Consider the following 13524-nt stretch of genomic DNA (forward strand, 5'->3'; position numbering starts at 1 on the left):
TCTTCCCCGAGCTTATAGCTGAATCGGCGAAGAGATAATTACTCGAGTGTCTCGCTCGTGTTAAAGCCTCGCGCGTCTCGGCGTCTCTTTGTAATTCTGATGTAGACGATAACCTTGTTACCAAAAACGTAACATGTATATACGTTGGAACGCGAGTGGACTTGCGACGGAACGAAGGAAAAATTCTCGTAGAATTTTTCCAATGCGGAAAGAAGCTTCTCGCGAGCCCTAGTCAATAGTTTCGCTATAGTATATATCTATATACATGAATATACCCCTTTGTAATCCGTGTTAAAGGAAGCGATTATGGACGATAGACTTGTTGCCAAAAAATATAGTATATGCGTAGAATGCGAGTGGACGCGTGACTGGTGATGGAAGGAAGGAAAAATTCCCGTAGAATTTTTGCAAAACAGAAAGAAGCGTCGCGCGCGCCCGGGTCAATAGAGTTTGCTATATACATATACATGGATATTCTATATTGTATTCCGTGTTAAAGGAGAGACTATCGCGCATTGTACCGTTAAAGTGGTGCGGGAGAAGAGCGTCGTGCAAAATTCAGACGGTAGGTAGGTACGGAAATAAAGCAGCTGCCGAGAACGATAGAAATGTGCGAATTTTGAATCGACGTGGATCTTCCTTATACTCCGCTCCGTTATCCACCTACGTTCCACAGCTGTTTTCCTCCTTTTTTCCCGGTGCCTCCATCTAACCAAGTTTGCCGAGCAATCGCATTTGTTACGGCAAGTTAAAAGGCCCTTAAAAAGCCAGTTACCCTGTAAGGCGTTTCGCGTACTCTTAACGGCCACCCCCTCCATCCCCCCTCCTCCCACTCGTACCGTTTTTCTTCCTTTTTCAATCGAATATACACACACACCTCCCACACGAATTCGCGAACTTTACCTTTAGCTTCGTACGAACGACTCTCACTCTTATATATATATATATATATCGATCAACTATTAAAATCCCTATATATAGTTTTTCCGAAGAACGCAATGAACTTTCTAAAGCCTTTAAAAACCGCAGAGTATTGCGTCGGCTCCAATTCATCGGGGAATAATCAGTGAGATTTTCTAACTGCAGCTTTGCGATGCTTGTGTTTCAGGTCTGACGACGGGCTGAGGGAAGGAAAGCGGTGTTCGAAGAAAAGGTGGTGAGAGACGCGAACCTAGCGTGGAGGAAGAAGAGGAGGAGGAAGAAGAAAGAAGCGAGTTCGAGAGGCGTAGAGCTGCGGCGGCGGCTCTGCACGAGGCCGGAAGGACGAAGAGACGTAAAACTGGATTGATAAAGAGTGACGCGTAGTAGTATAGCAGAGTTAAAGAGAGAGAGAGAGAGAGAGAGAGAGAGAGGGAGGGAGGGAGGGAGAGAATGACGGTCTTCCGGAAGAACGTGCGACGGGAGGAGAAGGAGGAAGAGGTGGATGGTAGCAGAGAGAGAAAGAGGAGCAGGAGTAAAAGTTGCAGAGGAAGAGGAAGAACATGTAGCAGCAGCAGTAAGAGCGCTGGAGACTCTGGAGGAACGCAGCGGACGTTGACGAGGACGATGGTCCGCGCGACGTTGATGGCGATGCTGCTACTGGATTTGGTGTACCCAGGTTGCGCGACGTCCGCCGACATCGTCGAACAGTTCCACGACCCGGAGGTCGAGCGCATGAATCATCTGGTCGTGGACAAGAACACCGGTCGTATCTACGTGGGCGCGGTTAACCGGCTGTACCAGTTGTCGCCGGACCTGAACCTCGCGGTAATGGAGATGACCGGTCCCCAGAGCGACTCGACTGCCTGCACGATGCTCAATTGTCCGAGCGAGACGCTGAAACGACCGGTGGACAACGTGAACAAGGCCCTCGTGATAGATTACACGACGACGCGGCTGATATCCTGCGGCAGCCTCTTCCAGGGCATCTGCACGGTGAGGAACCTGCAGAACATCTCGGACATCCTGCACGAGCCCCAGGAGGCGGTGGTGGCGAACAACGCGACGGCCTCGACCGTGGCGTTCATCGCGCCCGGACCACCGAACCCTCCGGTCTCCCAGGTCATGTACGTCGGCGTGACCTTCACCAACAACTCCCCTTACCGCTCCGAGGTGCCGGCCGTCAGCTCGAGGTCCCTCAATCAGGACAAGATGCTGAACATCGCGGAGGCCGCGGTGACCACCGGTACCAGGATGTACGTCAACTCCCTGTCGAGGGAGCGCTATCCGATCAATTACGTCTACGGATTCAGCAGCGGAGGATTCAGCTATTTTCTCACCACGCAGATGAAGAACACCGTGCTGCCCGTTTACATATCGAAGCTGGTGCGGGTCTGTCATCACGACGAGCACTACTACTCCTACACGGAGATACCGATCAATTGCACGGGCGATCATTCGAGAAACTACAATCTCGTTCAGGCTGCCTACGTCGGTAAGGCAGGCTCGGTGCTCGCCGGTGACCTCGGCATCACCGCGCAGGACGACGTCCTCTTCGCCGTCTTCTCCGAGAGCGACGGTGCCAGCAGCGACCAACCAAAGTCTCACTCCGCTCTCTGCGTTTATTCTCTCAGTGCCATCAGACGAAAGTTCATGAGCAACATCCAGAGATGCTTCAGCGGCGTTGGAGAACGCGGCCTCGAATTTATCTCGCCCAGTCACAAGTGCATCTCTACCGTAAGTTTTCCACTCCTCTCTTTCTTCTTCGTCTTCGCCTTTGCAGTGTTCCTACTCGCGAGCGCGCGCGCGCGCGCACCAACCGAGTGCGTGCGCGTGTCGCGCGCGCACTGCGAATTATTACTCCCTTTTAAAAAGAACATGACAAAGAAATAAGCAGCGGGTCCATTTCAAGCTCAAACGGTTCATCCTTGGTAATTTTATGCATGAGCTGTTTTACGTATCGCTTTAGACCCATCTATTATAACAGGAAACAATCTTTTTTATCTCCTTGCCTTCTGCTGCTCTCGCAGAAGCAGAAGAAGAAGAAGAGTTTCTTGCAACGGAGCGCGGCCGCTGCTGCGCGACCCATTCAAAGTATGAAAAGCTCGAAAGGAGCGGGAAACGGCCAGAATTCGCGTGAGACCCCGACCGAGGAACATCGTCTCTTCGTTCCTTCAACGTGCAAATGCGAATATTCGCGTGCACACACACACCAAAGACACGCACCACTGCTGCTATACGCTTATCCAGTGAAAATCGGCCCAGACCAGATTCCAAACCCGCTTCTCGTCACTTTTTCTTCCTCCGTATCCGGTTTTGCTTTTTCCCCGCCCCGCCCCGCCCCGCCACGCCAAACTTTTTCATTCTTCCGCTATTGTCACTCGGAAAACTACCATCACTTTTCCTCCCTGACCCTCCCACGAGCGAATTAATTTGCTCCCGAATGGTTCCATCGAAATCCCGCGCCAGATTGAATTTTCAACGGTGCGTGTCCACGCGCGACTATATATCCACCCTGGAAAAGAATGCAGGCAATTCCTCTGGTTTCCTTTGGAAGCCGGTGCAGATCGACGCGCCTACGCGAAACCAGCAATACCGTAAATTATTTTCAACAGTTACACAGTATATCTAATAGAGAGAATGCAATAACAGCGCGAGCTGTAATCGATATTGTTCTCCATTACGGAGAACAGGTCCGTTATAATAACGACAAGGATTAATATCGAGTTACAAAATGGGAATGGAGAGTAAATTTGCCCTTTTCTCTCGTAGGCTAGAAATGTGGGGCGATGCATGAGAAGAAGAAGAAGAAGAGGAGGAGAGAGAGGGTGAGAGAGGAGGAGGAGAAAAATATCTTCTCACGCGCAAAGGCCGGATTAGAGATAGATAAAGAGATAGGGGAAGAGGACCTGCTTGCTGGTAAGAGCTAGAATATGGCCACAACCGCAGATAAGGGAAGCCACAAAGAAGATAAAAATTGTTTGTTGGTCGAGAGAGTCAGCCACGCTAGCTGCCTCGGATCAACCTACTCCTCTTTTATTTTTTTCCAACTCTTTCTTTCCTTCCTTCCTTCTTCCCTCGCTGTCTCCCCTTCTCCACAGTGCATCGCACTCTTCCTTTTTTTCCATCCCATTAAACAGCACGGCACAAACTTTTCTCTCCAACCAGTCCCTGCAGCTTTCTGCCTATACAACGCTATATGAATAGTCCAATAAAAATCATGCGCCTGATAATTCTCCTTCTCTCCGACGAAAACAATGATTCAGTCCAATGATTAGTCACCGAGTAGACGATTCGTCACGGCCAGATATGCTTGCTCGATTATTATTATCGTACATCGCTATACTTCCTCCTATCGAAGAATACGCTCCTCGTGCTGCACTTTGCGTAACAAGTTTTCTTATTATAATATTACATGGAAGATAAACGGTTGCAATTGGATACTCTCTATTAATTATGTAGACTCGTGAGTGAAGGATAATTTTATCCGTCCAGTTAAAGAATTGAAATGGTAGCCTCGACTGTGCAGAGTCTTGACTGTACAAGATTTTAAATCTTGTATATTGGCTATAACTGCATTTGTATAGTAATATCGTTTTATTTGGTTATATATATATATATATATTGAATTAAAGTACTGTACTGGGCATAATTCGTCGCGTCGCCGCCAGATGGCTACAGGCGGGACGCAACTCGCTAGTTAGTCGAGCCTCGCCAGCAACTCCTCTAATCGTTACTCGCGATGCTAAATCGTTAAAATCTTTTTTGAGCCTTTCAACGGCTGATGAGACTGATGAGTATCTCCCCCGTCATTCCCATCTTCTCTTTTACCATTTCGCGAGACTTCCGTGTGCATTTTCTAATTTTTATTCAATTTTCGCCTTTAAAACTGCTATCTCACTTTACTCACTGCAACTCTTCACTTAAATTGCAGATATTTTCTCTCAATATCAGCAATAAATGTTAATGCTTAATTCGACTAGATTTTTCTTGTACTTTTTGCTACATTGCATCAGCAAAATCAACTGTTTTTAATAATATAGTTAAATAGTTGCTGCTGTTACAAAACTAACAAGGACAAAATTAATTATGATAGATCCATATAATAGAAATTCACGGATATTCATGATAATTCTTGCAGTTACGTTGAACCGTTAAAAGAATTTCTTAACATCAAATAAATTACATCACTGTCGCTTTTCATTGCGTAAAACCTATACTGTTATCACACCTGTATTTTTACACCGATTTTGTACAATAAGCTTTTCTTCTGGCTTTATCAATCGAGCAGTTATTATATATTTGCGAAAAGAGCATTTTCTTTGGCATACATATATTCATCGTGACCTTTTCTTTGGTGGTCGGTTCTGGTGGAGCAAGAAGGGAAGAAAGATGGTTGAGAATCATCCGGTGGCTGTTGAAAGCGATCTCAAGAGTGGAAGCTCGGCTAATTCTTGCTATTGATTTTTTTTTGTGTGCGAGTGTAATACACGTAAGCGTAATAAGCGGAAACTACCGTTAAAAGGTATATCGATGAGCCAACAGCTCCGAGCAGTTTTTTGTTTGCTCGACTACACCTCGCTCCCCGTTCCACGATAGCGATAAAAAAGTTATTAGGCATTCCTGAAGAACACTGTCCGCCTTTTGATCCCAATTAGTGCATTAAAGCGCCAGTGTTGTCGCGTTGTCGCAAAAACCATCCGGTAAAAAAGGAACGAGCGTAAAATCGGTGATAACCTCCCCTTCCTCGTTCTCTCCACCATTTTCTTCGAGGGATAGTCGAACGAACGTCGAAGGAGGAAGGAAGGAAGGAATAAGGAGCGTACGTGTGTTGACAGAAGCATACGAAAAAACATTCACTTTTAATTCTCCTATTATGCCTACATATATATATATATATATATATATATATATATATATATATAGATAAAGGGGCAACGCTGAAAAACTAAAATTAACCAAAGTGTACCCGAGAGTTGTTCCTTGCGTTAGACTCGAGAGTTTTGATCTTGAAACATCAGCAAACACAAAGCTGTTTCCTGCGCTGATTAGCTAAATAAAGCTTGCGCTGAGAATAGAACTGGAAACTTTCACTCGCGTTCGCTCATTGCGTAGACGACGATGAAAATTCATCGGAGAAAGAAAGAAAAAATGTAAGATAAATAGAAGGGGTAGGAGGAAAAAGCGTTTAACGTTGCGCAAAGGACACGCGTGGACGTTACTCGAATGATTTCTCCAGTTAATATTACAAGGAAATCGCGTCTTTCATCGCTTTTACTGGATATTTTCTCTCCTTCTCCTCCTCCTTCTTCCCCTCCCCCGTTCGGCAGATTAGATCTTACTTCGCCTGGAGGAAAAGTTTAACGCGGTGAATTATTGCGAAAAAGGCGAAAAGCTTCGATTCAAAGATAGCGGATAAGTAACGATACAAGTTTTCCAATTCTTAAATGTTTGTACAGTATATCGAGTTGGAATTATTTCGATAGGGCGAATAATATATAAGTGGGGATGAGATAACGATAGGGAGTCGAGTCTAGGAATTTTCAGCGTTTCTTCGAGTTTTACGACTTTCCAGTATCTTCCTGGACATCGCATTATTGTGAATGGAAGGAGGAGGAAGGATGTTCCCTCTAATAAAGGAAGGAATGGTGCGGCGGGAGTAGGATGAGGGGTTGGGAAGAGGGGAGGGGGAGGGTGTAGGGAGAATCGTAGCCACAACTTTTACTGCCGGCACGTGCAGTAGCGGGCAGAAAATTGCGGATGTCGCTTTTACCTAAGCCTAATAACGCCAAGTGGAGCGAGAAGCGCGCACGGCGGTACGTACGGCAAGAATATACGTGTGAAAGAGGGTGGTGGTGGTAAAGGGGGGGGGGGGGATCATACGAACGAGTATATAAGCGATTGTATCCCGAAAAGGATTCAATTTTTACGTGACAAAAGCGAGTCCCGATAAGGGACGCGGAGCTGAGGGTGAAAAGGGGTGAATCGAAAAATGAGGTGAGGGGGTGAAGGTTGATGATTGGTGGGGGTCGCAGTAGCGCTTGTCACGTCCGAGAAAAAGCCATTGGCGCAAATTGGATGGGCTCGTCCGGATCGAGGCGAGCCTTGCAATTAAAAAGTTTCGAACGATAAAAAAAAAGTTGGGGCTTCTCTTGGCCGGAGGGGAGAGGACCGGAGCGGCTGGAGGAGCCAGAGAGCCAGAGGAGAAATTTTCATTCGACTGCTCGCGCGCTGACGCGGAAACAAGAACGAGCAAGTCTACCCGGCCGCGATTACCAGCAACGAGTGAGCTATCGCCCACTTGCCTGGCCAGCAGTTTCAACAACCACTCCTCTCTCTCTCTCTATCTCTCATCCCCCCTCCCCCCTTAACCACCTATTATACATACAACAGAAAACTTGCCAACGAGCCCATTCGACATACGCCGCGCTCTTTTCGTTTCATCCACGAGTGCTTCGCCAAACTTACCCCCCCCCCCCCCCTCCCCTACCTAACTCTCTATCCCATTCGTGGAACTTGAGCAGGTCCAGCGAACGATCGATATTATGGTCACTGGGGGACACTCTCTGCTATTCCTCCATGTACATATATATATATATATAAAGATAGCAGCCACGCGGTCCACACTCCTCCCTCTCGTACGAACTTTATCAAAGATCCGCACACGAGAAGAAAAAAGGACCGTAATAAAAATTGGATTCTCCTTAAAATTCATTTGACCCACCCTCCCCCCTTTTTTTTTTGCTCCACGGGACATAAAGGAGAACTCTTTCAGCTTCTTCCAATAAGATTTATCGTGGAATTCGAAATTAGTCTCGGAGGAGAGGAGAAATTTGCTGGGTTTTCGGGGAATTCCGAGTGGAGAGCCCGGAGAAAAGTTTTGCGAAGCGCGCAGGATTTCAGTCGCTCCATGGAGCTTCCCTACATATATATATATATATATATATCGCGCAGAGTTATTCGTTTTCCCTTCGGCTACCGCGCGCGCGCTCGCACGCACGATAAAGGTGAACACGCGTCCCCGCGCGGGGCTCGGTCGTCGTCGTAGTCCTATCGCAAGCCACTTAGGAACAATGACGCGTATCTGCTTGGAATCGCGTGTTTTCCACGTTCCGCGTACCGCGATATGCAGGCTCGCGCTTCTAAGAATAGCTTTGCGCCAGCGGGACGCGTGCGATCATTCGAGATATACTTTCGAGATCGACCGCGGCCACCATCGGTTATAATGGAGATTCGTCTCTCACGCTGAGGGTGATAAGGGAATCGGAAAGAGGAGAGGGAGGGGAGGAGGAAAAGAAAAACAATAATCCATATAGCACACACACGTGTATATCGTCAAGGTTGTATCTCCCTCCCAAGGCGAGAATTGTAAAGCGAGCAGGCTCGTAACGAGTGCGTAACGCGCGTTAATATGGTACAAGGTATTCGGAGAATTTCGCGTGATAAATGAATGGCTGGGAAAGCAAGATACTGCTATAATAATAATCGTCGGGCGGAACAATCGCCTTTGGAGGGAAAAGGCTGGGAGTTTGCACGCGGTTGCCATTCGGAATGGAATAATGCATTAATTTGGAAGACTTCGCGCGCATGACACGATATATAGTGTATCGCGCCGATCGCGAAGCGGCTTCAAGGTCGCGCCAGTCGAGTCTAATTTATGCGAACGCGTCGCCTTGCCGATGTTGCCGTTGTTGTGCGCGCCGCGCGCTCTTCTTCGGGGAGCAACGGCAAAAAGTTGCGCGTCGCCATTGAGGAACCAACAGTCACGCGGTGGAAGCCCGGAAAAGTCGGTATAGTGCGCGCGCCGGGTGCTTGCATGTGTGTGTTTGTGTGAGATGCGGGACTCCGGGAAATCAATTCATTATATGGTGTGTGTGTGTGTGTGTGTGTGTGTAGGGAAAGCACGAGGCTCGCCCCGAGAAGAAAGAACGGTGCTTGCGCGCGGAAGTCGCAATGACGCTTGAAAAACTTTGTCTGTGTGTATATATATATAGAAGCGCGAGAATATATAACGCAGCTCTAAGACGTAAAAAATATTAGTGTGCACTATAGCGCAGTGTCGCAGGGATTCGTCGAGAGTTATTAAAGCTTTGCAAATTAAACTTGTACATTCTTTAGCCGTTGCGGCTGTTTTATTTTCAACCGATCGCCGCATATACAAACTCCCCTAAGTAATTTATCTTCGATGACAATGGCCACTAAAATCTCGTTTAAATTAAAATTTATGCAGAGAATATGATCTTTAATTCTCCCTGAAATTGATTTTCTTCTCGGTTCAGGCACGCCTTAATGAAAAGGTTTGTAAAAGAACCAACTTCTTTTTTCATTGTTGAACTTGAACAAGTCCTATCGAGCTTTGCTGCATTAATAAAATCCACTTGGAAAAGTCCATTGAAACCCGGTTGGTTAATGAAAATCAGCCTTTATTCGAGATAATCGGTTTAACTTTGGCGATTTACCGCCGGAGAGTCTGGCTCGATCCTAGTTATACGATCGGTTGCGATTTTTTTCACCGGGGAAGAAGCTGGAGTACATACATATATATATATATATAACGGTGTTATACTGCGAGCCAGCGCAAAAGGGTTACTCCGCCGCACAGTCCTTATTTTCTAACCAGAGAGTATATATTTTTCGTCGCGGTGGAAAGATGATATAGAAGCTCTGCTGGCGTGTGTGTGTGTGTGTATAGTCGCTGGGAAAAATGTCATTCCATCACGCGTCGCAATACGAGTCTTGCGAGTTCCGTTAAGCTGTGTACAGAATTGCACGCTTCAGGCGACGAAATGACCTCCCGCGCGCGTGTGCACGCACACACACGTATACATACGCGTTCCCGTAGATTTATAGGAAAGGCGATCGGCCGATCTTTCCGAGGAAATAACGAGGCTCTCGTGTGTCTCGAACCAATAATCACGCTCGACTCGCTTCTACCAAACTGTCCCGTCTCTCTTCAAATACCTTGGCAAATCTGCCAGACTCCACTCTACTCATTCTACATACACTTTGTGGCGGACAAGCTCGTGCTCGTGCTCGCTCCAACCTTGTCTCAATTTTATTCTCACCGTCCGACGTGCCTCGAACGAATAATAATAATGATGCATGCTCGACTATATTTTATCACGTTATAACCACTTATGGATAGGAGAATTATTCACTTTGTGGCAGACAGGCTTGCTCGTGCTTGCTCCAACCTTGTCTCTATTTTATTCTCAACATTCAGAGAATTTTGAACAAACAATAATAGTGCACGATCGACAATATTTTGTTACGATATAATTCCTTGTGACTAGCAGAATTATTCACTATGTGGCAGAAAAGCTTGCTCGTGCTTGCTCCAATCTTGCCATTAATATTCCAGTCCTAATACCATTTAATCTATTGGTCAAATATCGAGTAGAGTCATTCGGGACAAACCTGAAAACTTTACATCACGCTTGCAATAATCTCTGCTAAAGAATAGTCGTGTGTTAAATGTCTTCGACAAGAAAAACCGTAATAATTATGTCGAGTCTTTATTCGAGATCCAGCTATGTCAATAAGGAGAAAATTGTCTCTTTTAGTTTTTTTCTTTTTATTTTTCATTTATTTAACCTAAATTCAGTAGTACAGATTGCGCGTACTTGTTCACTTTGTGGCTGTTAACTTTGTGCTCCCACGAGGGTTAAGTGTCGTATACTGTAATTAATGGAACGAGATATTTATCTTGATAATAATTTTTCAAGTTTACTACATTTTAACATCGCTCTTTCCTTATTTTTAGCAATGCTTTAGCAATAGCAATTTGTTGCCTGGTAATAGTGCAGGGTGATGATTGGCACTCTGATTGTGCATACATAAAAATGGCAACGGTTAAAAATACCAGGAAATTAGGGGCAAAACTATTACATTGCTACATTTGGTCTATATAGAGTAGAAAAATGTTTGCAGGGTGAAACACCAGTGCACGCTTACCCGATGCTTGCACCAATTTGAAAGAAGCATAAAAAACGACAATGACGAACACAATCTTGCACAATACACGTTCCGACACATCTATATATGCTATTACCGAGTCTATAGAAAACTTGCGATATTATTTAACGTCAAAGTAACTTTATTTTATCAAAAGATTTTTTTACCCCTCTTCCTCCTCATTTCATGGCATATACAACGCGCACAACATTTTGCCCAACGACTCTACATTGATGTATTTTATGATGGGAACACTATGTATACGAACGAAAGCTCGGCTCACTTGACATTTTTGATTTTCTCACTCTCTATTCCCTCCCTCTTCGCACCGATGAGAGATTGACAGCTCGTTGCCAGAACCGATTATATTCCTCGATGGTTTTTCTCCGGGCGCGGATCGACATCGCCATTCGCCGTTCGCCACTGGACGATGTTCGAGTTTCTTCGGGACTTTCGCTCGACTGACCGCGCGCACACACACACTCACACACGCGTAAGTGCATAAGAGAGAGAGAGAGAGAGAGAGAGAGAGACTCGGCGAGTGGACGCAGAGATAAAGGCACGAGCAGATTTACCGAGAAGAGATATGCAGAAGCGCGCGCGCGCGTGTGTGTGTGTGTGCTATAACTGGGTTAGCGGCTACCGCGAAGCTGCTGGAACCGTGCGTCGTCCGTACGCGTAAACTCTCCTCGCGTCAGGTTCTTGGCTTTCTCCGACGCCCTTGGAAAAAATAGCTGGTCACGCTAGACCGGCGGCATATCGCGGGATGAGGAGCGCGTCTCGCGGAGCTCCTCGACCGGCCAAACCCGAGCGACCGCTCAATTCTCCCCCCCCCCCCCCCCCATTCCTTCTTTATATATAGCATTCATTCCAAACGCCAATCCGCCCACCGACTCGCATTTTTACGACTGACCGATCAAACGAGCCGAGCAAAAACTCCCGTCGCGAATTAGCAAATTAACGAATTAGACGGGTGTATCGAGCCTTTAAATACTACGCTCGGCTTGTTCCGCGTTTTAAGCCGATTCTCATTAAAATGGAAGGCCCCGGAATCTCGCCAAAATTCCCCCTGTGCCATCGGATGGGGAGGAGAAAAAATAAGAGACGAGATCGAGCGTTGATTACCGATCAAAAATGAGAGTGGACCGGGGCTGCCCCTGGGGAAGAGCGAGTAGAGCGACCCTCGTTGAACGGCCTTGCGCTCCTCGAGGGAGGGTCAAAGTTTTTTCGCTGCACCGACAGATTACGCGGCTAATGTTTGCACAATCGAGTACAATGGAGTTGTACATATATATATATATATATATATATATATATATATATATATACGGGGACCAGGAGGACCACCCATCCAAACTCGCCACTCGCCAATGCTCGAGGGTTCCTCGTCCTTGTTCACGTCCTCGTCCTCGTCCTCGCCGTGGAAAAATGTTGTACGAGGGGCACCCCTCTCCCCTCTCCCCATTCCCTTTCCCCACCCGGAGCACGCGCAGCTCAGAGGCGTTAACCGGCTCACCGGGCCATCGCACGTACACAGGAGGGGCCTTTGCCCCAACCAGCTAGGATATCGACGAATATCCTAGGGTATGTACCGACCTACGCGCACTACCCCCTCCCCTACTGCCCCCTCGAACGCACAACTTCTACCCACCCGACTCTCAACCCCTCCGCGCCCCACGGCTCAGGATGCACACGCTCCAGCTGCAAAATTACATCTCAACTTCCCATCATAAATTCCAACTGACTCTGCGAGCCTGCTCCACAGATTTTACGCCAATTTTATTCACGCGCCTGAAACAACGGGAATTCGCTAGGAGGATCGATCGGAGCGATGACGACGGCTTGAAAAAATATCTGTCTATCCGATGGAACATCGCGGTTATGTTTGTAACTAAAGTGTGCGTGTGTGCGTAGCCGAAGAGTGTCGAAAGCCGACGAGACGAAAGCTGAGTAACTCTGTGTGTGCAAGGCGAAGGATGCTCGGTTGCATCCTCGAGCGACCTCTTCTTGCACGCGGATCATGTCTTCTTAACCCAGTTTACACTTTTCTCCGGTGCACCGATTGAATAATATACCTCGGGATCGATGGATGGGGGATTTATAGCGATGGGAGGAAACCGTAGGAAAAATGATGGAATATTAATTAAGGTAATTAAAAGAGTCTCTCCGATATATACGCCAGCTGAACTCGTTCTCACCCGATTCATCGCAACTTTTTCCTCCGAGCAGTTCGCGCGCAATTTTAATTACGAATTGATCCGGAGTCTCCGCGTATCGGCTCGGTGCATCAGGGGATCCAAACACGAAGTACCACGTAGCGAGAAATCCGCCGACTCTTCTCGTGGAGAAAAAATGATGCATTTCGTTGTTTGTCCTGGGCTCGAGTGCCGCAAATTTTATTACGTTAATGCAAGGTCGTAGGTAAGCTCGATGCGCGAACTCGATGGTAGTTGCGTGTGTATAAGTGGGGGTGGAGAGGAAGGATGACGGGTCTCGTGAAATTTCGACGCGTTCCGGACGATAGTGCCGATAGGATTTTCCATTACATGGAGGGAGGGAGAGAGAGAGAGAGAGAGAGAGAGAGAGACCCCCCGTGGTAATGCGTCCAGCAAATCGATATTCGGGCCAGCCTTCGGGCACCGAACGAGCCAA

At 47.0% G+C, this 13524-nt stretch overlaps 1 protein-coding gene across 1 annotated transcript in view; it reads left to right on the forward strand.

The window, feature by feature from the left end:
- The first annotated feature begins 1391 nt into the window (after window positions 1-1391).
- Window positions 1392-13524, forward strand: part of PlexA (plexin A) — a 67837-nt gene continuing 55704 nt past the window's right edge. Inside the window, exon 1 of the mRNA XM_066727963.1 lies at window positions 1392-2655. Within this exon, the coding sequence (XP_066584060.1) occupies window positions 1546-2655 (1110 nt within the window). The 5' untranslated portion in view covers window positions 1392-1545. The remainder of the gene's footprint in view (window positions 2656-13524) is intronic.

This window comes from Prorops nasuta, unplaced genomic scaffold, assembly GCF_024137725.1.
Source record: "Prorops nasuta isolate Cenicafe-Biocafe unplaced genomic scaffold, Cenicafe_Pnas_1.2 PNAS00005, whole genome shotgun sequence".
NCBI lineage: Eukaryota > Metazoa > Arthropoda > Insecta > Hymenoptera > Bethylidae > Prorops > Prorops nasuta.